The 24761-nt window shown below is 40.7% G+C and overlaps 1 protein-coding gene across 2 annotated transcripts in view; it reads right to left on the bottom strand.

Annotated features, from left to right (window-relative positions):
- Window positions 1-3231: 3231 nt before the first annotated feature.
- The window catches only part of LOC137422192 (uncharacterized), a 113893-nt gene continuing 92363 nt past the window's right edge, over window positions 3232-24761 (bottom strand). Inside the window, exons 8-14 of one of the 2 annotated variants that reach the window (XM_078772079.1) lie at window positions 22579-22808; window positions 20712-20869; window positions 15254-16057; window positions 10614-10721; window positions 9173-9256; window positions 7393-7618; window positions 3232-4932 (exon numbers count right to left, since the gene is read on the bottom strand). In XM_078772079.1, the coding sequence (XP_078628205.1) occupies window positions 4751-4932; window positions 7393-7618; window positions 9173-9256; window positions 10614-10721; window positions 15254-16057; window positions 20712-20869; window positions 22579-22808 (1792 nt within the window). In that variant the 3' untranslated portion in view covers window positions 3232-4750. The remainder of the gene's footprint in view (window positions 4933-7392; window positions 7619-9172; window positions 9257-10613; window positions 10722-15253; window positions 16058-20711; window positions 20870-22578; window positions 22809-24761) is intronic. The other variant, XM_078772080.1, reaches the window with a different exon arrangement.

The following is a 24761-nucleotide window of genomic DNA, read 5'->3' as shown; positions in this document are numbered from 1 at the left end:
CGAGGTGTTCATGAGCAAACTTTAGTCTTGCCCTGATGTTCTTTCTGGACAGCAAAGGTTTCCTCTGGCACACCTCCATGTAGATCAAATTGTGCAGCCTCCTTATCAAATGTCAGCCTCTTGCAATTGACTCAACAGTGGCACAGAGCTACCTGTAGGTCCGCCTGTCGAGACATTCTGGTTTCTTAGAGACTTCTTTCAGCATCTTGCGGTCTGCTCTCGGGCTAAACTTGCTGGGGCGGCCTGGCCTGAACAAGTTGGCAGTTGTTTGGAATCTTCTCCGCTTGTAGATGATCTTCCGGACAGTCGAATGATTGATTTCAAATTGTTTGGAGATCTTTTTAAATCCCTTCCCAGACTCGTAGGCATCTATAACCTTCTTTCTGAAGGCCTCAGAGACCTCTTTGATCTAGGCATGGTGACGCCGCACACTTCAACAACAAAGAGCAAACCAACGAAATGTCCAAGGTTTAAATAAAAAACAGGTTCCTCCAAGATCCTCTCTAACGATGTTCTTATCATTTGCACCTGAGATGGTGCACCTGATTCTAATTTTAGGTATTTGAAGCAGTGATAAATGTATGGGTGTACTTACTTTTTCCACATGCGAAATTTGCATTTATGTTTATTTAAATTATACAATGGACTACAAAATGTAAATGTTTCATGATATTTGTTATATTATATCACCTTTATCTGTCAATATTGTTGAAATGAAGATCAAATAGCTGTATGTTGAAATATGTTGAAAAAGGCAAAACTTTACATGGGGTGTACTTACTTTTTCACGTGACTGTACATGCAGCTCTTTTACTTTAACTTTACAACTTTTACCCCAAAATGCACCTAGAAGCTTATACATGGCCTTTTTCATAAATCTGTCGAATCTATATTATGGTTGGTGACATATTGAAAGACATTCAAACCGATATTGAAATTGGACACTATAAAATGGGAAATGGTTTTAATAAGACAATGTTTCATACAACCATTTATTCTAAAATTAAGTATACATGGCCATGAAGCACAAACATTCAGGAATGTCACACTTGTTGTTTTGCCAAACTACATCAAATTCATACAAGGGATCTGATCATCACTCTGTTGCTGACAGGCACACATTGATGTGCACCTCAACTCTGAATAGCGATATTTGCAGCATCGAGTCTTGCATTGTTTCTGGCATGTACAACAAATCAACTCGAGGCAACTTTCTGGGATTGGACTCAGTGACATCAGAATAGGCTCTCGTCCTGAATCAGCAAGTTTCCATCCCATTTCCACAGGTGCAGGAAGGTCAGGTATGGCACAATGAGCATTTCTCCATACCATGGCTTGATAGTGTACTCGCATCAAATGGAAATTAAGAGCATCACTTGTCAGTGACATTGCTTCTGATTTACCAGTCTTGGAGAACAACATATGTCGTGCTGAATCAACAGAGGTTGTTCTGTGCACATTATATATTCTGCAGACGAACGCTTCTGCAGATTTGTCTCCTCTGTGAGTTCACCAATGTCCAAGTTCTTCAGCAATTTATTGTGCTCTTTGAAGACTTTCCATGATGTTCGTTTGGTGTGATTTGCAAAATAGGAGGTGGTGTTCCACCCAGTTAATGCGTGAAATGGCAGCAGTGCTGTGGACAAACTTCTCGGTAGATTGTTTAAAACAGCATCAATTGGTGTATAACGCCGTTTCTTTGATGTACCTGACATCATCCAAAGATGTTCACATTGTGCACATGGGAAGCGGGAAATTCCAAACTCAAAAACTTAAAATTCGGCTTGGGAACCGGATTAATCGAATTCAGCATACCCTAATTATGTTAAAAAGTGAGGTTCCCAACTTTTACCCAAAGATGCACCTGGAAGCTTATACATGGCCTTTTTCCAAAAATCCATCTAGTCTATTAGGAAGATTTATTTCTTGACACCAATTCTGTTTAAAACTAGAAAGTTCAATTTGATGTGACTGTGTCAATGGATAATGGATATGCCTCCGCCCATGTTAGATATCAATCCACTATTACGTTTGATCTCAATTGAAGGTCACATGAAAAAATTAAGGTCCCAAGAGGGAGAGGGGGAGGGGTGAGTGGGAGTGGGAGTGGGAGTGGGAGTGGGAGTGGGAGTGGGAGTGGGAGTGGGAGTGAGAGTGAGAGAGAGAGAGAGAGAGAGAGAGAGAGAGAGAGAAAAAAAAAGACAGATAAATAGAAGAGAACATCAGATGTGTCTACCAAATGATTTTCACAGAGCACATGACCTTTGACCTGTTCAATCTAAAATGGAATCGTTCATCTTTGTATTACAGTCCATAAATGTGTCAAGTATGGTTGAAATCTCTTGTGGTTCATAACTTATTGCAGCAACAGATTTCCAATTAAAAGGCACTTGACCATAGGCCTTTTGAACTCAAAATGTAATCAGTTCATTTTTGTATTACAGTCCAGTTATGCCAAGTTTGGTCACAATCCCTTTAATGGCTCAAAAGTTATCGCAGTAAATAAAATCTGCTACTTTCAGCTGAAGGTCATATGACCTTTGACCCAAAATCTTTCAGTTTATTTTTTTTGCATCAAAGTACATACCTGTACCAAGTTTGGTCAAAATTCCTTTGGGCAGTCCAGAAAAATGTACTACTTTCAAATACAGGTCTACTACTTATGTACTACTTTGCCCCTTTGCATCCAATATCGAATCAGTTCATCTTTGCATCATAATACAGCTTTGTACTGAGTTTGCTAAAAATTGGTAACGAAAATCTGCTACTTTCAGCTTAAGGTCACATGACCTTTGACCCCAAAATCTTCTCGGCTCATCACACACCTGTACCAGGTTTGGTCAGTGACTTTAGCGATTCACAAGTTATGATAACTAAAATCTCCTACTTTCATAGACAAATTCACATGACCTTTGAACCCAAAATCGAATCATCTTTGTATAATCATACACCTTTGTACCAGGATTAGTAAAAAATATCTTCAGTCGTTCACAAGTTTTGATGGTAACAAAATTTGATCACAGACAAACGGACGGACAACTCACAAATATAACGTCTTTGGGTGGCGGAGGCATGAAATATATATTTTGGTAAATTAATGGGTCTATTCTTATGTCACGGTGATACTGCAAGAACAAGATGTACATAGATAGGTAGAGCATTACAGTTGCATTAAATTGATGAAAAAAGTGCAAAGAGCAATTTAAAAAAACAAGCGAATAAAAGAAAACAGAACATATCATATACATTTATTTGCAAGAATTTTCACAGAAGTAGAAAAAAATTAAAGTTAGATCATTAGATCAATATTTTCTAATATACACTTTTAAGTTTTACCCAACCGATACCCCAACTTTACAAAAACCAATGTTCTGCATTCAGTGATGCGTTCCATTTAAAAAGTGTAAGGCAAGTTGAATTTCATTCTACCACTGCCAGGTATGCACATGACACACAAAGGAACACACGTAAACAAACGACAGATGTAACCAGCAACATCATTTCCATTAAAAACAAAAAATAAAATAAAAGATACTCCAGCAGCATTTGCTACTGCTCAACTACAACTTGATATTTTAAATTTTATTTCTTGTTTCTAGGCATAATCTGGATGCTCTTGATAGAGTTAGCAAGACAATAAAAGAATACACATTTGTGATGGCTATGTAAAACTATGAAAATAAAATATTTGACACTGACAAAGTAAACTTTGTACTAAAAGTACTTGTTCCAAACTTTACATAGGTATGTACAGATTAGCAAAAAAAAGCATCAAAATGCTTTAATACAAAATAATGCATTAATATCTATTTCTGTACGACTTAAAAGCAAGGTGCTTAACTTTTGCCCAATTCGCTTTGAGCTCGTTCAATTTGTACCCCTGAAGTGAACTTGTGTAAAAATACATCCAAACTCTCCCACCCCCCACAAAACCCTTCAAAATGGCATTTTTGGTTATCTATTATAAATGCAATCGTTTGGGAACAAGTCCACTGGCAAGTTTCCAGGTTCGTCATCGTAAAAGGATTCGATCGATGGCTTGAGACCGAAATGGCAGAGACCACAAGACAAAACTCGGCGATGTGGAACCGCTTGCGATAGTGTGCACGTGCATAGTTTGGTCATGCCCTGCAATGCAGTTGTTGATGCGTGGTTAATCAAAATAGCAACATGGATTGGGTGTGGCTCTTGTCTACAAGGCAATCAGGTTAAATTTATTCTTAAAGGGACACGACATCAAAAGGATAGCCCAAAGCAGCTAAAAGCAGCTCTTGGATTTCGATCTCTGATGAAAAATCCTAACATCAGCATTACGACCAAACCAAAGTCGTGTGTATAGTTACAAACATGTCCAAAGTAAGTGCTGTAGTAGTTCATGATCCATATTCCTCCAAAACCCTGTCTCAACTCCTGCACCTTGCCTCAAGAAAAGATGATGTCACAAGAAGTAACAATAAAAAAGATCAACTTTGTGGTACTTTTTAACCATATCTATGACAATTTGAAGACTGTCCAACTTATACTTCATAAAGTTTACATGTATACAATATAAACAACATATTTATAAGAGACAAGGAAGATGGAGCAGGCAGATTCCCTAGCTATGCCAAAAGACGTAGCGACAGATGTGGAAGGAGAAACATGAAAAACTATAAGGATAAAACCGAGATTTCATTTCTTTTTCTTCAAGAAGTGTTAAGGAACTCAGTCCATGGATAGGCAATGGTGAACCTCAAAGTACCCCATAGGCTCAGATGCGATACAGGCACGAATCATCCGTCGATGCATCCGAGAGAGCCACATCAGGGTCACTTAGCATGACCAATCCATCGATAGCTATCGAGTCCATCTGAAATTGTGGGTCCATATCAAACACCATTTCCGACATGCCAGACAAAGAGTTGTCTTTCAAAAAGCGTGCCGAGGCGTCCTCTGTAGGAGAAAAAGGTGCAAAATGTGTGACATCACAAACAAAAAAATATATACAATGGCTTGTGCTATATTGTGCATAACAGCCGACTAAGAAATTTGCACAATAATTTCAATATTTACAAGCTTGTACTGCTGAAATCAGGAGCATGTTTTCATTAAGTACACCACAACTTATTGCAAGGAAGAAAACCCAGCCTGGATACTCCATAATGCAGCACCTGTAGCAACAGAACAACAGGTGCATGAAGAAAATGAAACGGATCAATTACTGTAAAGTAGTACTTCATCAAACCACATAGAGATGCACCAATAACACGACATACATATACATACTCTGGTGAGGCTCTCCATTAAAATGCTCTGTCTTGCTTCATGATGCATTTCTCTTTTGTCTTTGTGATCTCATTTTCCTTGTCAATCCTGTCCTAACTGCCTTATTGAGAATTCTCTTACCTTCCACTCACACCCATTTAAAACATTTTCAAATTAAATACAATGAGTAAATTTCCAAATCACTGTATAATCAAAAGTTTTGAACTATATTGACCTTTTAAGAATCACATTTCAACCACTTGAAGACTCGTATCGCAGGGTTTGTGAGTTCATATCTGGTTGAAGGGGCTGGTTGGATAGGCTAGGCCAGGGGTCCTCAAATTTTTTGGATTGTGGGCGAGAACCAAAATTCCTTCGCACCTCGTGGGCCACACAACAAAAGACATTTTAAACAAGTAAGAGCTACCTTCTGTGGACACCACTCCTTAAAAAATGTGCTTGCATAAAAGTTTATATATTTTCTCCTGATTCCTGCTGACATTATTCTCTCAGGCAATTAGGATCATTAAGCATGAGTATTACAATAACAACTCGATAAAATTGAAAGACAACAGGACAATATAGTCGCAACGCCAGCTCATCATCTGTCCTACATGACATGATGATGTGCCAACCTTCATTAGTGGGGACAAATAAAACAAATAGTTTATCAAAATACTGCATTGTAATTATAGTAAGGCAAAGTATGAGCTGTCAGGATAGTGTGGTGCATGTGAGCAAAGCAGTCGATTTGCTCGTCCATGATCTTGTCAACACGGGGCCTGAATCGAGAGTGACCCAGGCGGAGACACTGTTCAAGATGAGGGTATGTGGGGCGGGAGCGGTATTGGTTCTTGGCATACTTCATACTCGAGAACGTTGCCTCACAGATGTATGTACTGCCAAAAAGGCTGATTAACTTGCATGTGTGCTTGCGAAGCTCAGGAAAAGACGAGGCATGCAACCTCTGGTAGAAATCCATAACATATGACATCTGAAACTGTCCCTTCAGATCCATACTTGCTTGCAGCACTTAAAAGGGAGGTGCCTTCCTGCCAAAGTCCTCAGCTGGCCTAACTCAAAAAGAGGAGATTTTACATAACAAACTTACTCGATACTGTCTTAAAGTGAACACCTCGTCAGTGCATGTTTTACAATATAATATGGCTTACGATTAGACAAATAACTATTACAAGAGGAATCTACACTACGGGATCACACAGTCCCATGCTAATCTTAAACAATGTATCTGTGGCCAACTTCCTCCCTTTTCCATTCAACGGTACCATTGTATTCAATACAGTTATGAAATTTTATTTTGAAATTTCGAAGTGCTAAAATAATTTCATTGAAATTACTTTTTTGGGGTTGCAAGTATTATCGATTCAAATATTGACTACTGTGCAAATTAATATACAAGGCGAGCAAAAAAAAAACAAAAAAACGAAGAAAAACTGCTTTTTATGCTCCCGTGGTTTTAGTAATTTTGTTGAACGGAGTTAAAGGACGTCAGTCGGCCATCTTTGGTCGGATTACTAAACAATATCTTCTGCATATGTACACTCATGTACTGTCTTTGTGATAAGTGCAAACAAAATCAGACCATGCATGTCCGAGAAATGGTTGGGGACACGTTTAAGTAACAAAATGGCCACCAGTCTGCCATCTAGGATCCCATCTCAAAAGAAAATGACGGGCATATGCATGCCATCATTTGTTGTCTGTCTGCCAAGTATGACTAACATCAGTAAATGCATGACAATTGGTAAATGCATTATGGTTGCGGACGCACGGACTGACGGACAGAGGATACCTAATCTATAAGCCCCTATTTCAGACCAAGTCTAACGAGGGTGAAAAGGAATACACATTTAATCAACCTGGTCCTCATGTAATTTGTACATTGATATACATGTTAAGTATACATGCTATGTATACATGTTAATTCAAGATTTTATGGTGACCGATTAAATTGCAGCTTTTAATTTTTCTTCTGCACAGGTCTCTGTAAATTATAGAGTTACTCGTAACAAAACTCTACTGTAATATTGTTACAATGACTTGAGCAACATCATCCTCGAAGTAGGTCGAAATGGTTGCATCAGCAAACGTGCATACACTGAAGTTGAAAACAAGCAAAAGGCTCACCTCCAGGGAACATGTTAGGAACTGTGTCTGAGTGGTTGTAGTAGGGAAGGTTGTGTTTCAATTGCTGAGGATTGTTCAAGTTTCCATGGCTACTCGACAGGCCCATCATAGCGGCCTGCGAAAAGCACATTGCATCTAAACCAGAACCGGTACTCGAGCTTGCAACCTCTGCACTGCTCTCGGAACACCCAAGCATCGAATCTTCAATCGACAAGAAACCCTCTGCCTGTTGACAAAAGGACAGTGACCATAAAAGCTTCTAAGGAAATCCAAAAATTGAATTTCAAAAACAGATTTACGATTGTACACCGCTCCTTTCCTATTCCATATCCAGGTGCTGCATGACGTCATCGCCGGGCACCCGGGGATGACGCACACCGAAAGGGAGTACTCAGTTTTCATTCCGTTGGTTTGTTTTCTTGTTTGTTTGTCCGGGCAATATCTCAGCCATCCTTTGAGCTAGGATGCTGAAATTTGGGCACAATAGTGAGCACATGCTTTGGCAAAAACGTTATTTTTTGTTTTTTGATTAATCAAATAATTGAGGAGTTATTTAATTATTAGTGATTAATTAAGTACTTATTTATTTTCTTTCTTATCTGGACAATATCTCAGGCACCTTTTGAGTTAGGAAGCTGATATTTGGGCATGACAATGACCAAGTGATTTGGTTGTAAAAGGTATTTTTGATTCATTGATTAATCAATTAGTCAATTAATTATTTAGTTATTCGATCAACCAAAGCTTTCAGAATCATTGGAATCTCTCGCGATGAAGCTAACTCCGAGGGCCTTTCACTCAGTCACCGCAGGCAGGTAGGTGGTCTTTCTGTATTCTACAGACTCCTATCTGGCGTAGCTACCCCTGCTCTATCTGTGCTCTGTCCCCCAAATATTCTTACAGGTCGCACAAGATCTGCCAGCAATCCTCTGCTGGTGAAATTGGCAAAATCAAGACTCTCTGCTCACCTTCACTCTTTCATTCCTCTTTACTCCCGCCTCTGGAACAAACTCCCTCACTCTCTTCAATCCCACTCCTCCCTCCAGGTCTTTAAAACAGCTGTTCACCAAACAGATCCAAAACAGATCCAAAACCTTGATCTTTTCTACCCCCGCTAATTCACCCCAGATTCCTTGCAGTGTTCATACGTTTTATACCTCTCCCACCCCCCCCATGTCCTCCCGATGTACAGGAGTAATCTTGGAGAAACCGAATAAAAGTTGCACCTCTTTATCTCCAAAACTGCTCCATGGAAAAAATGAAAACGTGGCTCATTGTAAAGAACTCTGCATGGGGGAATAAGTGTTGCTAATGATGAAGTCATAATTCTACAGGGACAATGCTTAGTCTGCTGAGTTTGAAATTTATTGAAGGTGATCTACGCAACAATTATATTAGAGAATATAAATGTATGATGTCATCGCTCACATGGTCTGGCAGCCATATTGGATCAAAGAGAAAAACCCTTCAAAAATAGAAGAGTTGGTTCGCACCAAGTTGACTGCGCAGAGTAAGTATTCTTTGAATACCATCTAGTTTTTAGAGAGTGATTAATCAGGACAGGTGCGATGGATAAATCTTTTTTTCAATGCTCTTCCATGAGCCTCGGTTTATATACCACAAAAAGACCATCAGAGAAATTCAGTGAATGCATCACAATAGCTAATGAGTGACAACAAAGCAAGAGATACATCAGTAACATGTATGATGTAACAATGAAACATTCATAATAGTATTTTGTTTGACATATCAAAACAAACAGCATATTGTAAGGCAATACCTGTTGTAAGGAAGAGTTGCTTTGCCTTGAGACAAATTGAGGGTCAATGTAATTATCATTCAGCAAAGTACCAAGCAATGACATCTGAAATAAAAACAAGACGATATGAGAAACAAAGGCATGGGCAGGGTCTGCGAGCGGCAAATTTGATTTGTCAAGATGATGTAAAATGCCATAATATTTTGGCCAAGTACTGCTAAATGAAAGGTTTTTGAAAGTCCCAAAATTTGTGTTCTACAGCGTTCAAGTACAAAATTAAATTGAAATTAGATAAGGATTTACAAGGTTGAAGAAAAAATTTCTGGAAGTTTACTGCCGTTGATGCAGCATCTTTTACACTGGTTTCACTGGAGGGGACTATAGGTTTGCTGCAAGCCCATCCCACTTGTGGTTTTTCAGACTTTTCCCCCATACCCTTTAACAAATTCAGCTGAAACTTTGTACATGGCTTTATTATGACAAGTTACAGAATAAGTTTGAGTTTCAGGGTGTTTGGTCAAGTTTTCACAGAGTTATGCCTTTATGGACTTTTTGAAATATTACATCAGTAGGGGACATGAATTGCAAAGCAGCTCTCGTTCTCGTTTAACATGTTAAATTAGTTATTCGTGCCTGTTATTTGTGTCCTTTATAACGTCCCTGAAAACAGTCAGTTTCCTGTTTGGAATGATTTTCAATTTTGTTTAACTGCCACACAGGCAGACAGACTGAATATAAAAATATGAAATAGGCAAATCCTGGAAAGGAACAAAACCATTTAGAATTACCCATTGGAATCAATTAGAATTACCATTTAAAACCCTGTAGAATTACCCTTTGGAAACCTTTAGAATTACCATTTGGAACCCATTAGAATTGCCCTTTAGAACCCATTAGAATTACCCTTTAGAATTAAACACGGTGGACTAGAAAGGTTCTTGTTCATTTTTGATGGATGGATGCACGGAAGGACATTAGCCAAACAGTGAAGTGGTTTCACTGCTTAAAAAAATCTCACTCCACTCTACACATGTGCGATTGGGAAACATTCAGAGCCAAATTACTGCGAAACTACTGGTTCGTTTTCTGATCCATGTTCCAATTTGTGTTGAAAATGTAACATTCAATTGAAATAAAGTAGTTCCTCGGTCATAAACTGACGTTTGTAGACAGACAAAGTGAAGCAATTGCTTAACCACGCCTTTCACTTCACACGGGGTAATCAAGTAGTTCCTCGATCATAGACTGAAGTATGTAGACCGACACTGAAAAAATTACTTCACCCCTCTTTGCGCGTCGCGCATGGGGTAATTACAAGTTTTATGATATTCTCTGTGCTATATGTTATAGGAGGGTGTGTGGGGATGGTGGGTGGGGAATAAATCAAACACCAAAAAACATGAGCACAGTGTAAGCAATGTGCAATAAAGAAAAAGCAAGACTTCAGATATGTAGCACGTACATTTGGCAAGCTGCCAGGCATACAGCTCTGAGATGATAATAGGGAAGAGCTTGGATCTGCACAGGATAACTGCCCAGTCTTTCCATTGCATTTCGGATGAATGCTTCCCTAAAGCACAGCAACCACAAACAAATAAATCAGCGGGAAGCATGAAACAGCAATCGATTAAAAAGACATTCGGATAATTTGTGTTCAGCTTCAATCATTTTAAAGGACAATCAACAATGCGACACACGCATTGAAGGTCCAATGCAGCAGACAAGTCGATATGAACTGCTATATTGGGGTATGTGAAACATCTGACAGGATCTCAGATGGACAACCTTTAGAGGCCATTTTTCCCTGCAGATTTGGAGATTTTGGAGACAAAATCCTGGAGATTTTGAAGTGAAGGCCAAGTTTATGGGATTTGAAATGGAAAAAGTGCAACTCAACTTTCAGGTAAGTTGCATCATTTTATACTCGTCCTTTGTTGCTGATGAAACTTTGATTTTAAAAAAACAAAACATTAGAGGCCATTTTTCTCCACAGAGCAGGGGTTGGCCTTTTTCGGGCACCGTGGTCCCCTTTTTGAAGCAATGTTTTATGGCCGGATGCCCTTCCTGCCACCAACCCTGTTGGTCACCTCTTGCGACACACAGGGAATTACCAGTGAGCTGGTATTCAATTTGCCGACATCGGAAGGATGACAGGCTGAGTCAACCCCCATGGTGTTAATTCAGCGATCGAACGGGATTCAAACCTAGGATCCTCGGATTCCAAGCCGCACCCTAACCGCTAAGCCAACACCAGGCTATGCTATCTACTGCATAGGCAACTCAAAAGTGAAAAGGGGAAGTGGGGATGGAACAGGAAACAAGATAAACCTCACACTCTCACACTGTTTGAGTCGGTCCTGGCGAAATTAGTCGCTGGCACGAACCTCGGCACCTCAAGGACACATTGATCACGAGAACCCCACTCCTCAAAATGGACATCCAAAGTCAAAGGCAACAACTCTCCCCTTTTGTTGGCAGTACCATGCCCCTTCACATCCACGACCGCCCATTCATTAGCCTTGCACACGGACCAAACCATACCACCACACGCCCAGCGATGCTGGTGTAACCCCGGTGGTCTTTTCACACAATGCTCGGTCGTGAGGGGTCAGGAAAGTCATGCTGTGAAGCCGGGCATGCTTTCTTGCAGGCCTGGGCCGTCAGTTCGATTATGGAAGACAGGAAGACATGTTGGACAGATTACAGAGGGATAATCAGAGGGTCAAGAAAGAAAGGGGGGAGGTGAGTGGGGCTTTGACACATATGTCGGGGGAGTTGCATCGCGATTATCACTCCTGATACACTCCTCAACAAGTTCCCTCTCGTTTCCACCGTACTTCTCATGCTAAACAGGTACTTATTTTTTGTATACAGGATCGAGGCTCGTGAAAGAGCGAATATTTATCACAAAAAAAAATCTAACAGGCATACAAAGTATATAATAAGGGGAGCGGTAGACAAGATGGGGAGAGAAGGGGAAGCACAAACACAACATTTGAGAGCAGGGACATCGGGAGATCTATGGGAGGAAGAGGGCTTGGGGGGGGGGGGGGCGTGGGAAGGGGGTGCTACGTGCTCCTCCCCGACCCCCTGGTCACGGTGTAGCTCCGAGCCCCGAGAGGAGTCACGGCAGAAAAAAGTGTTATTCTGTATGTCAAAGATCAATGGAGAAGCCACCCCAATTGTTACTCACAAACAAATATTGTATTAAGATGACAAGAATAACAGTACAACAACAATGGTATTCAAAAGTACAATCAATATGTCCTATGATGGTAGCATCAGTTTTGTAATATATAACTCACTGTGCTCCAAGTGAGTGAAACCAGAACATCCCCAATGTCTCTTATTCCCGGCTTCAAGCCCAAAGTTGATTCGCTCCAGCGATCGCCAGAACGATGTCCAATCGAGACCAGAATCCTGTGCGGATGGCAAGTTCAGTCACACTGCCCAAAGCTGCACAAAGGCGCCCTCAAGGCGACTGGGAAATCACACCCTCGGGTATGGACTTTCATGGCTCATAGTCGGCGTACCGCAAAGTAATCTTCAAAAGCCACGGTGCACACACACACCCCAGATACGTCTGAAAGCGGTGAAAACGGCTGACGAAGCAAAGAAACCTTGCTCGACGCGCGAGTCAAAATGGCCGACGACCCGTTCTAGAGACGTAACGGCCCAGCGATAATTCTCCTCGGAATCCACCGCCAAAATCCTGACACGCAGGTTGATCGGTCACAGCGATGACAACTCTGTCGCAGGAATCCTTTTCCCGGGAATCCCGAAAGTTCGCTAGCGACTCCCGTTCGACAACGTCGATTCCGAACTCGGTGCAACTCGGCTTTCTTGTCCGACTCACTCGCTCCGCCCTCTTTCTTTCTCCTCTTCCTCTTCGTCGTCCGGTTCCCGATCCGGTTTCCTGTTTCTTTTTAACACTAGCTTTTTCACCTTTTGAAAACAGTTCATGAACAATAAACCTTTTGAAAACAATAATAGTACATGGAATCCAAAATGTTTACAGTGGATGAAAACCACCACAACGGAAGTGACGAATCCGTAACAGGGAGGGGGGGGGGGGGGGGGGGAGGGAACCAATGATACTAATAATAATAATAATAAGGTACTAATGATATAACTGATCTATATCACTCCTTTTATCCCTTATCACATTACTGCAACACTATTTTAGCATGTTATGGATTGCCAACAACCAGCCAACTATCGTCGCAGGTGGCTGAGAAGGAAAACAATGGTAAACATGTGATTATGCTGCGTCACTTCCTAAGCTCAAGGTTATTGCTGTTAATGTTGTCGATGTTAACAGTCAACCATGCAAATTTCGGGAACCATGCAAGTTAACAGTTAACCATGCTCGGGAAAATAAAAATATGGTTACCGAGAAGTATCCACAGTGAGTGTAATGATAGGTGATGAATATCTTCATAGGATTAAAAAGTTCAATGAATATTAAAGTCTTCACCAGGAATGTATGCATTACAGTTTTACTCGAGTAAGCAGTGCATGATGTCAATGAGGGTTAAAAAGTTTCATAATCTATAATAATAGGCAGTGTGTGCGTGTGTGTGTTCGTCTCCTCTCCATAACTCCAAAACCATGAAACCTAGCGGACCCAAACTTTGCATGCATACTTCTCGACCTCGATTGTGGGCTACTGTCTTGTATTAATGTGTCAAGTTTCAGAACAATCAGCTGGGTGATAATGGAGTAGTAAAAATAACAAAACGTTAACGGACGGACAGACGGCTAGACTGACAGACATCCAGACATCATGCCCCATTTTAAAAGTTCATCTCTTCGAGAATCGAGATGAGATGACCTATTGACGAAAGAGCAAGAGAAGAGCAAGAAGCAGGACTCGGACCTTTAATGTAGTGGTTCCAACGGTGCGATAGCAAGCAGAAACCCTTAAGAATAAAGCATGATGGACTCGGAAGGAGAAACAAAATTATACATAGTAACACTTCTTGAAGCAATATAATTTTTTAAATAATAGTACACACCAACAAAAAACAACGAGAACCACGACAACAACAAATACATGTACAACTATCGGGAATGCCTCTTTGTGGTGGTTGTACCCCCCCCCCCTTCCCCCAACGCAGGTCGGGGGCCAAATCTTCCCCATTCTTCCCTGCTGCCAGGATTTGTCAGGTCAGCGCGGTCACAGTCAGTGCCGAGAGGGGGGGGGTGTGGGGAGGAGCGATGGCACGCGCTGAAACGGAATACTCAGTTTTCACCCCGTTTGTTTCTTTTCTTGTTTGTTTGTTTGTTTGTTTGTTCCTTTTTTTTCTTCCTTGCGATATCTCAGCCATCCTTTGAGCTAGGAAGCTAAAAATTTGAGCACAACAGTGAGCACGTACTTTGGCAGAAACAGTATTTTTTTGTTTTTTGATTAATCAATTGCTTAATTACTTACTCAATTACTATCGATTTATTAAGTACTTATTTATTTTCTTTCTCATCTGGGCAATATATCAGGCACCTTTTGAGCAAGGCAGCTGATACTTGGACACAACAATGATCAAATGATTTGGCTGTAAAGGGTATTTTTTGATTTATTAAGTAATTAATGGATGAATCATTACATTTTTCGATTAATTAATTAATTTTCAAAAAGATAGATTCGGATGAAACAGTGGTGGTTTAGGTATGCTACTAGCCAATTGAATAATAAATTAATTATTTTACGATTAATATTTATTTACTTTAATTAAACAATTAATCAATCAATTAATTATTGTACACCACTCCCTCCCAATTCTGTCTCCATGTGCTGCACAGCGGCATTGCTGGGCACCTAAGGCGCTGGAGGACAGACGTTATTTATTTGGCATGAGGGGTGGTGTACTTTGAATGTATCTCTATTTAGTCTTTTTTTTTTTCAAAAAGTTTCTCCTCGGAGAAATTGGATCAGATTCCATTAAAATAATTTTTAAAGTCATTAATAATGCCGCTTTTAGTCAATTTTCTTCACATAATGCTTCCTGGAAACACTGGACAAATAATGCTTCTTGCTGTGTACAGTTACACGATTATAAGTGCTTTATTTTTTCCAATATTATCATGTTGCTCACAAATACTTACACTGGTTGAAGGCATATCCATTGATGGCAATCCGTGGGGCGCCCGATGCATTAACTGCCCTTTGTGTTGGGCCGAAGAAGGACCAGGCCGAAGTGGAGAGTGCATTATCTGTTGAGGATGCATTCCATGCATGCTCCCCTTTTGATGTGGTTGTTGCTGTTGCTGCTGTGATGGTTGCCGTTGCCCTTGAAACACTTGCTGTTTTTGTTGTTGCATGGTCTGTTGTTGCTGCTGTAGTTCATGCTGCTGTAGTTCATGCTGCATATGCTGGGGCCTTATATGCTGTGGCTGCTGTATTCCAGGCCTTGATTGCATTGCTTGATGTTGTACTGCTTGATGTTGGTGCTGCTGCTGCTGTACTGCCTGTTGGTGGTGCTGCTGCTGCTGTACTGCCTGGTGGTGCTGCTGTTGCTGTACTGCCTGGTGGTGCTGCTGCTGCTGCTGCTGCTGCAGTGCTTGCTGCTGCTGCAGTGCCTGCTGCTGCTGGTGTTGCTGCAAGGCCTGCTGCTGCTGTTGTTGCTGCAGTGCCTGCTGCTGCTGTTGCTGTTGCTGCAGTGACTGGTGCTGTTGTTGCTGCTGCTTTGGTTGATGATGGATTTCTCGCTGTAATTGTATGGAAGGTTGCTGTTGCATGTGTGTCGGACTCTGTGTTGCAACTGAATGTTGTAAACTCTGTTCCAGTAACTGCAATTGCTGCAGAGGCTGTGTGGCTTGTTGCTGCTGCTGCATATGTGGCTGGTAGAAAGCATGGAATGCAGCCAATGATTCATCAAATGGAAGATTAATAGAATCATTTGCAACAGCCTGAAGAACACACAGACACAAACATCACACTAAAATCAGCAATTCTCTTTCTATACACACACACACACACACACACACACACACACACACACACACACACACACACACACACACACACACACACACACACACACACACACACACACACACGCACACGCACGCAACCGGTCAAAAGTTTTATAACACTTACATTTTTCCAGTTTTTATTGAAATTTACGCAGTTTAATGTCTCAATGTACTTTGAAATTAAGCATAGAACAAATAAACAATTGGAGATAAAAAAGAAATCATAGAATCATTTTGTTTAACAAAATTTAATTAAAACTTTTGACTCAGCAAAGTAGCCACCTTTTGCAGATATAAACCGAACACACTCGTGGCATTCTTTCTACAATGGAAATCAAATATTGTTCGGGAAGTTCTTCCCAACACTGTTGCAGAAGTTCCCACAAATGTGTTGCACTTGTAGGTTGCTTTGCTTTCACCCTTCTGTCCAGTTCATCCCAAACCAGCTCGATGGGGTTTAAGTCTGGAGACTGTGCTGGCCATTCCATGATTTGAAGCCTACCGTCTTGTTCTTTTCCTCAAAGGTAGTTTTGACATAGCCTGAAGGTGTGTTTAGGGTCATTGTCTTGCTGCAGGATGAACCCCTGACCAATTAGGCGTATACCAGAGGGTATTGCATGGCGCTGCAAAATGCTGTGGTAGCCCTTTTTGTTCAGGGTGCCAGTCACTCTGTGCAAGTCGCCGACTCTGGATCCAGCAATTAGAGTCCCAGACCATCACGCTTCCTCCTCCATGTTTGACAGTTGGTGTCACACACTGAGGAACCATCCTTTCGCCTATTCGATGGCGTACAAAAACCCTGCGTGATGAAACAAAGATTTAAAATTTTGATTCATCGGTCCATAAGACCTTCTTCCAGTCTTCAGTAGTCCACCGGTGGTGCTTCATGGCCCAGGCAAGCTTCTTTTTCTTATTTTGCCATCTTAGCAATGGCCTTCTTACTGCCAGTCGACCTGACAAACCTGCAGCTCGAAGTCTTCTCTTCACAGTTGAAACTGAGACTGGCTTACTTCGATCAGTGTTAAGCTGTGCTTGAAGCTGTTGTCCTGTGAGCCACCTATCATGCAAGCTGTTGACTCTCAGAAACTTGTCTTCTGATTCTGTTGTGGCTTTGAGTCTGCCAGACCTCTGCCTGTCAGTTTCCTCCAGTTTCCAATATACTACTTCCTGCAGTGCAATATTGTCGAAATAATGCTTCAGAGTGTGTAATAACAGTCTGTTCCAATACTGCTTTTATACAGACGGGGTTTGTAATTAAGTAATCAGCAGGGGTTGGGACACCTGTAGGAATTGTTTGCATCAACTTTCAAGGCTTAATTTACTTACATTGCTGTAGAACAGCTATAAGTTGTTAACCCATTACTTGTTCCCTGAAGAAGGCCCTTTTTTTTTTTACACTATAACTGTGCAATTTCACGTTATTTTCCCGTTTTTGCGAACCTAAACTTTTTATTTAACCTCCAGTTTACTGCTTGCCTTTGTACCATTTCAGGTTATTCACTGGACATTAAACTGCGTAAATTTCAATAAAAACTGGAAAAATTGAGGTGTTCTAAAACTTTTTACCAGTAGTGTAATATATATATATATATATATATATATATATATATATATATATATATATATATATATATATATATATATATATATATATATATATATATACATACATACATATATACTATTCTGCTTGTTTTAGTGTTGCTTGCAAAAGAAAAAAAAATTTCAGAAAATAATTCAGATCACTCTTGTATACAGTTTGGTTTTGTTGAAAAAATATGCTGCTACGAACCGAATACTGTATTTTTCGGATGGCAAAGTGTGAAAACTGGATCATGCAGATACACTCAACTCTTTGCAAAGTTTGATCTTGAGACTTATTCATTGTCATGCCAAATGTTCACTGCACTGGAAACTGACGTCGTTGCCAAACAAATGGGAAGGACTTGTCAATGGCTGTATTGCATTGCCAGAAATTTGCACCGCTTTGTTTGATCCTGCAATTGTTGCCTGCAGTAATTGCTCGTTGACGGAGACCCTTTGTATTTTCACACTATTCAGCCAACTCGGGCGAAAACATTCATCAGCTGTACAGATTGGTCCTCCCTTTATTTGGGCGGTGTATTGGGCAGACCGTTTCCTTTATCATTCCTGAAAACAAATATAACCTGGCTTGCGTACATGAAGCAAAACAAATTGTCTACTGCTTATGTGCAATGTGCACATGGTGTTATATACTCGTAGTTTGTAGAGATTGCAATTGCATTGGCCTGTCGGCTAACACCTGAGTATTGGCACCAACATTGTCAGGGTGAAGCACCAACATGGCGGGCATATGGTTTTCCTGCTTAGAATTATAGTGGGTGGAGTCCAGCCAGCTGTCCAGCCAATTGGTTTGAAGACTTCATACACATGCAGTTTCTTTACATATACATATATACACTGTATATCTGAGCCTTGTAGAAAGAATCAGACAGTTTGGCCAATTTCCCTCAAATTTTGAATGTTGTGTTTAAGATATTCAGGGTTAAGTCATGGGCACAAAATTAACCCCTCCCCACCCAGAGTAAGGGTGGGGAGACGATTTGCAATTTTCGCCTGTACACTTGGAATACTGCAAGTGGCTTAACCATCGATCCCTGTCGGAGGGAGGGAGTTTCGAGCGTAGGGAAACGACAACCCCAATTTTGAATAATATCCTCCAAGTTTGGGCGTATATCTATATTTGTGTAGCTTTCTTTGTTCAAACCCTTTTTTTTCTTCTTTTTTTTACTAAAACTACGTCCTGTGATAATGCTCACTGCCAGTGAAAATTATCATGCTTCATAACAAAAGATGCCAACTCTCTGTATGTACATATGTACTCGTATTTGTCGATAAAAACATGTGTAAACTTCTGCTTTCCTCTCCTCAGCATGAGTGCTTCCAATTTGTACCTGCAGATATGACATAGAATGCAATTCACTGACATCATATTCCATTCCTGGAGGAAGAGGGTAGTACTAAAAGCATAAAATCTGGCCAAAAAGCTATATCTCGATCAAAGTTGCAGTTCACTCTAAATTTGGAGTCTTTTAACCACATCAGAGATACTCGTACTCTGGCAGGCTGTCCATTTTGCACCAACATGGTGCCTTTTTCCCAGTTACTTACCTTGTTTTCAGAAATAACCACTGGGAGAGGGTGAAGCACAACTTCATGGGAAAATGTTAGATGCAGGAATACACGTCACCAAGTCAAACGACAGATAAAATGTGGGAAATGAAAAGCCAAATTGCTCAACTATAAGGCTACTGCTGAAATGAGCGAGTCGATAATCGTGAAAATCCAACAGCATAATCATCACAGCACAACACCAAAAGGCCGATCATTTACGCTATTCCAACAATCCTACAATTGATCAATTTGTATTTCAAAACTTTTTCTTTAAATCACCATCAACAAAAACTCTCTCTTTAAATCCCATGAACTTATTTATGAATTTTTCATGATATAATTTTTTTTTACCCATCCTCATCCCACTCTCTGCTCTGATATTACCGAATGAGGCAATGTGTACCAAAATACTTTTACAGTGAAAAATCTTGTTTTCTTTTCACACCAACACTTTTGCATAACCCCAAAAAATTGTAGACACCTGATTAATGCAACTACTTGATTGGGAGAAACTTGCATAACCTCAATTTTTAAAATGCTACTTCATTTGTTACCACCGCCGCCAAAGGTGAGGAGAGGTTATGTTTTCACCCCTGTCTGTCTGTGAACAGGATATCTCAAAGTTATGGATGGATTCGGACGAAACTTGGTGGACAGGTTGAGTGTGTGACAAGAACAAAATGCTTAGATTTTAGTGAAGATCCGAATCTGAGATTTTTTTGAATATCAAAGTGATTCCTCACCATTGAGAGATGGGGCCGAAAACGAGATGTAGCACAATATTTCAAAAAGTTGTGGACTTGTATGAGTTGACCAAAAGTTTGATTCAGATTTTGAGGTGAACATAAAAGTTTGACCAAACTAGGTGTATGAGTTGGTTAGGTGACAAGAACAAGTCAATTCCATTTTTGGTTCAGGTCTGGATCAAGATCCCACCAGTGGGATACAAAACGTAATATGTTCACCCTGGTGGAGGTATGCACTCTACCGAGTACTGTTCTAGATACCTCTGCCACCAAAGGTAGATGGAGGTTATGTTTTCACCCCTGTTTGTTTGTTTGTCAACATGCTTTTTGTTTATCTGTGAACAGGATAGCTCTACAGATATTTCAACAGCTCTACTGAGTGCCCTTATGTTTGTAAATGTGTTAGGAATGCAAGTTACCAATACATCAGTACAAAAGGGATGAAGGTAGTCTTGGTAATAGCCAATGGTCACAAGGAAACTGATAAATGCTTAATATATGTATGTATGACAGGAATTATGACAACCAGCAACACAGAAAAAAAAAAAATACAATAAAAAAGCCAGCAGTGCAATAGTTATGAGAAATAAGGGAAGAATAAATTGATCTTGGGGACATTTTTTAAAGACAGAATTGCATGATGCATGTGTTTTTTTCTGTGGAAAAACAAACAGGTTGTATCATACCTCGGAGAGTGGGGAGAGGGCCGGAGAACGTGTGGGTGAAAGTTGCCGCTTTTGATGTGTCCTCCTTGCATCTATGTCAAGTGGTAAGGGCTGGAGAGTCAATGGGCTAACTGGTTTGTGGCGCCGACGTGGGGTGAGCTGGGGTGAGGAACTGCTGCCTAGGACACACAAAGTGGTCATGCTTAATGATGCTTAAAAAGGTGTAGTTCTATCACCAAACAACCTTTAATTTTACTTCCCTCAATTACAAAACCTAGAAACTTCAGCTCCTTTTAGGAGCAGCCTGGGAGGTGAGGGAGGGGATAATTGGGGAGCTGGGGAAATATATATTTATACCGTAGCTAGTAATCCCCCCCAGTCTGCAGAAGTGGTCAATAAACCGCTTGTGCTGTGGCACGTGTACAGGCAAAACATGAAAGTAGTCCTCCCACCCCTCCCTTTCACAAGGAGGGGTGGGGGGAATTTTTTGGTGCCCATGATCAAACCCTGGGTACTACAAACATGTATGTAATTTATTGATGCTCTAGCAGAAATATAAAACAGCAGGGATAATCACTGTTTATTTATTACATAATAAAAGTTGCCGTTAGTGGCTGGACATAGATACACTTGCTCCATTATATATAGATTATGAATTAAAAACTATATATATGATGAAGTTACCTTTCTTTGATTAGGCCACAAATATCAACAATTTTTTTTTTTTAATGCCTCCGCTTCCGAAGGTGGCCAGAGGAATTATGTTTTCGGGTTGTCCGTCCATCTGCCGTATGGGCTAAGCCTCGTTTTTCTCAGCAACCACATGTCCGATTGAGACGAAACTTTCAGGATACGAGTAACACCCATGCAGCATGTTTTTATGGTAATTGTGATGTCATAGGTCACGTGATATGGCAGCCATCTTAGATTAAACGCAAATAATAAAAATATTATTTCTCGGAAACCACTGAATGGAAAATTTTTAAATTTAGCACATTGTCAAGTACTCCCAATGGGGAAGAAAAGCATGATAATGATGACATAATTGGTGAAGTGGTATACCAGCCATAAATGTTTTAATCATATTCATGTTAAAAATCTGAAATTGCATGCACATTATCTATGACCCATTTGTATTGAAATATTAAATTTATGACATCATAGGTCACATGGTTTGGCAGCCATATTGGATTGAAGGAAAATATTAAATAATCATATCCCTGAAACCGCTCACCCTATTGATGCAAAATTTTACAAATATCATCTAACTGCATTGTTGTATATAGTTTGCAAATACATACATATACATATGTGCGCGCGTGCGCAGAAGCGCGCACACACACACACACACACACACATACACACACACACACACACACACACACACACACACACACACACACACACACACACACGATATGTTCCTGGAAAACAGCGGATTTGACAAAACCATATTGTGCAAGCTTAAGACCTTATGGGATAAATGGAGGTAGGGAAACACGGCCGTGGACTGACATACAGACAAATATTTTATGTTTTTTTCTTAATAAAAACTTCAGAGGGAACAGCCTCATTTTGTCAGTGTTAACATCTGTTCAGCGGCACAGCCTTCTCTGTTATAAACTATAGAAAGTCAGGCTTGGACAAATCGTGCGTGTGGTGGACTCGTTCCCATGATACTCATAGGCGGCCAACACAACGATCATCCCGCCATGCAATTTGTCTAAAATCACGATTTTCTCTGGGATTGGAAAACATTCACGAAATGGAAAAACATTGCTGAGCATACGAAATAATGTTTAACACACAAATCTGTGCAAATGTTGAAGAATCTCATATCTCCAAAAGCATACGAGCACAATGACGTTGCCTATGCAGATCCACTTACTCTGAGGTGGGGTGCTAATGTCAAGGTGCATGAGGTTGGCCGTGAGGTTTCCTGTACTGCGCCCCCCACTGATATTTGGAAAGGATGACTCCTCCGGATCCAGAGGGATTGTAAGTGGTGAGGAAAAGGGAAGGTTTGAGAGGTCAGGCAGCGAGCCACCTTGATTAAGTGCCATTGAGATGCGAGGGACACTCTTCCCTAGTGTTTCCTGCTCTGGTGAAGGGGATATGCTGTAGAGCGAAAAATGAACACCAAAAACAGAGTACAGCAAAGATCAGTGCAGAAAAAAACTGCACAGTATGTCATGCATGGTAGCAGTGTCAAAAGCAATATATGGAGGTTACAGCCTGAATTTAAAATGGATGAAATTGAGATTTTTTTTGTCACTGATATACACATAATAACCCCATGATGTCAAAGAGGGAAAAAAAAATTAAAAATGAAACGCAGAAATATCTAATTTGCATAAGTATTGAACCTTGAGTCAATACTTTGTAGTATCGCCTTTGGCAGCGATTACAGCTTTGAATCTTCTTGGGTATGTCTGCATCAGCTTTGCACATCTGGATTTAAGGAGTTTGCCCCATTCTTCCATACAGATTTGTTCAAGCTTTTTCAAGTTAGACTGGGAGCATCAGTGAACAGCAATCTTCAGGTTTTTCCACAGATCCTGAATGGGATTCAAGTCTGGGCTTTGGCAGGCCACTCGCATTCTGAAGCCATTCCAGTGTTGCTTTGGCTGTATGCTTAATAATAATAATACATTTATTTTATATAGCACTTTTCAAGAAGCCCAAAGGCGCTTTGACAGAGTACAAAAAACAAGTGCAAAAAGACAAAAATCAATAGGTAAATAATTAATCAAAGCAAAAGGAAGGAGAAGGAGAAGAGATAGTCAGGGGTTAAATGCTGTGGGTTAAATGTTGAATGCAGTGTTGAACAGGTGGGTCTTGAGTGATGTTTTGAATGTGGCGAGTGAGGAGGAGTCTCTGATGGTGTGAGGTAGGGTTCACTGTCCTGTTAGAATGCAAATCTTCGCCTCAGTCTAAGGTCTTTTGCACTCTGAATCAGGTTCTCCTCAAAGATTTGTCTGTATTTGGCTCCATTCATTGTTCCCTCTATCCTTACAGTTCTTCTAGTCCCCGCTGCTGAAAGGCATCCCCATAGCATGATGCTGCTGCCACCACCATGCTTCACGGTAGCGCTTTGCATTCAGGCCAAACAGTTCCAATTTTTGTATCATCAGACCACAGAATATTTTGCCTCATTCAGTCTTTCACGTGCCTTTTTTCAAACTCCAGGCGTGCTGTCATGTGCCTTTTTCTCAGGAGTGGCTTGCGTCTAGCCACTCTCTCATAAGCTTAGGTTTGTGAAGGGCTGAGAGACTGTTCTCCTTCCGGCAGGTTCTGCCATCTCAGCAAAGGAACTCTGTAGTTCTGTCAGAGTGGTCATTGGGTTTTTGGTCACCTCCCTGACTAAGGACCTTCTTACCCGGTTGCTCAGTTTGGTCGGACGGCCAACTCTAGGAAGGGAATGGGTAGTTCCATATACCTTCAATTTCCTAATGATGGAGCTCACTGTGCTCTTGGGAACTTCCAACACTCCAGAAATTGCTTTATACCCTTCCACAAATCTGTGCCTCCTCACACTTCTATCTCAAAGTTCTATGGCCAGTTCCTTGGACTCCATGATAGAGATTTTGCTATGCCATGCACAATCAACTGTGGGACCTTGCATAGAAAGGTGTGTTTCTTTCTAAATAATGTCCAATCAATTGAATTGGCCACAGGTGGACTCCAATCAAGTTGGAGAGACATCTCTAAGATGATCAATAGAAATTGGATGCACCTGAGCTCAAGGGAGTGTCATAGCAAAGGGGTTGAATACTTATTGACTCGACATTTCATCTTCTCCATTTTAATTTGTAAACATTTCCATTAAAAAAAATAAGTAAAAAAAAAAAATCCACTTTTTTTCTTTTTTTTTGTATACTGAATCGAGGCTCGTGAAAGAGCTAACATTTATTTCACAAACAAATCAACCAGACAAACAAAATATACAAAAAGAGGGAGCGGAAGACAAGATGGGGAGAGAAGGGGAAGCACACAACCACAACATTTGAGAGCAGGGAGAAGTGTGGGAGGGAGAGGGCTTGGGGGGAGGAGGCGTGGGAAGGGGGGCAG

The sequence above is a fragment of the Myxine glutinosa genome, chromosome 2 (assembly GCF_964187855.1).
Source record: "Myxine glutinosa chromosome 2, kmMyxGlut1.1, whole genome shotgun sequence".
In the NCBI taxonomy this organism is placed as follows: domain Eukaryota; kingdom Metazoa; phylum Chordata; class Myxini; order Myxiniformes; family Myxinidae; genus Myxine; species Myxine glutinosa.
This window is presented reverse-complemented; position numbering and strand designations above follow the sequence as displayed.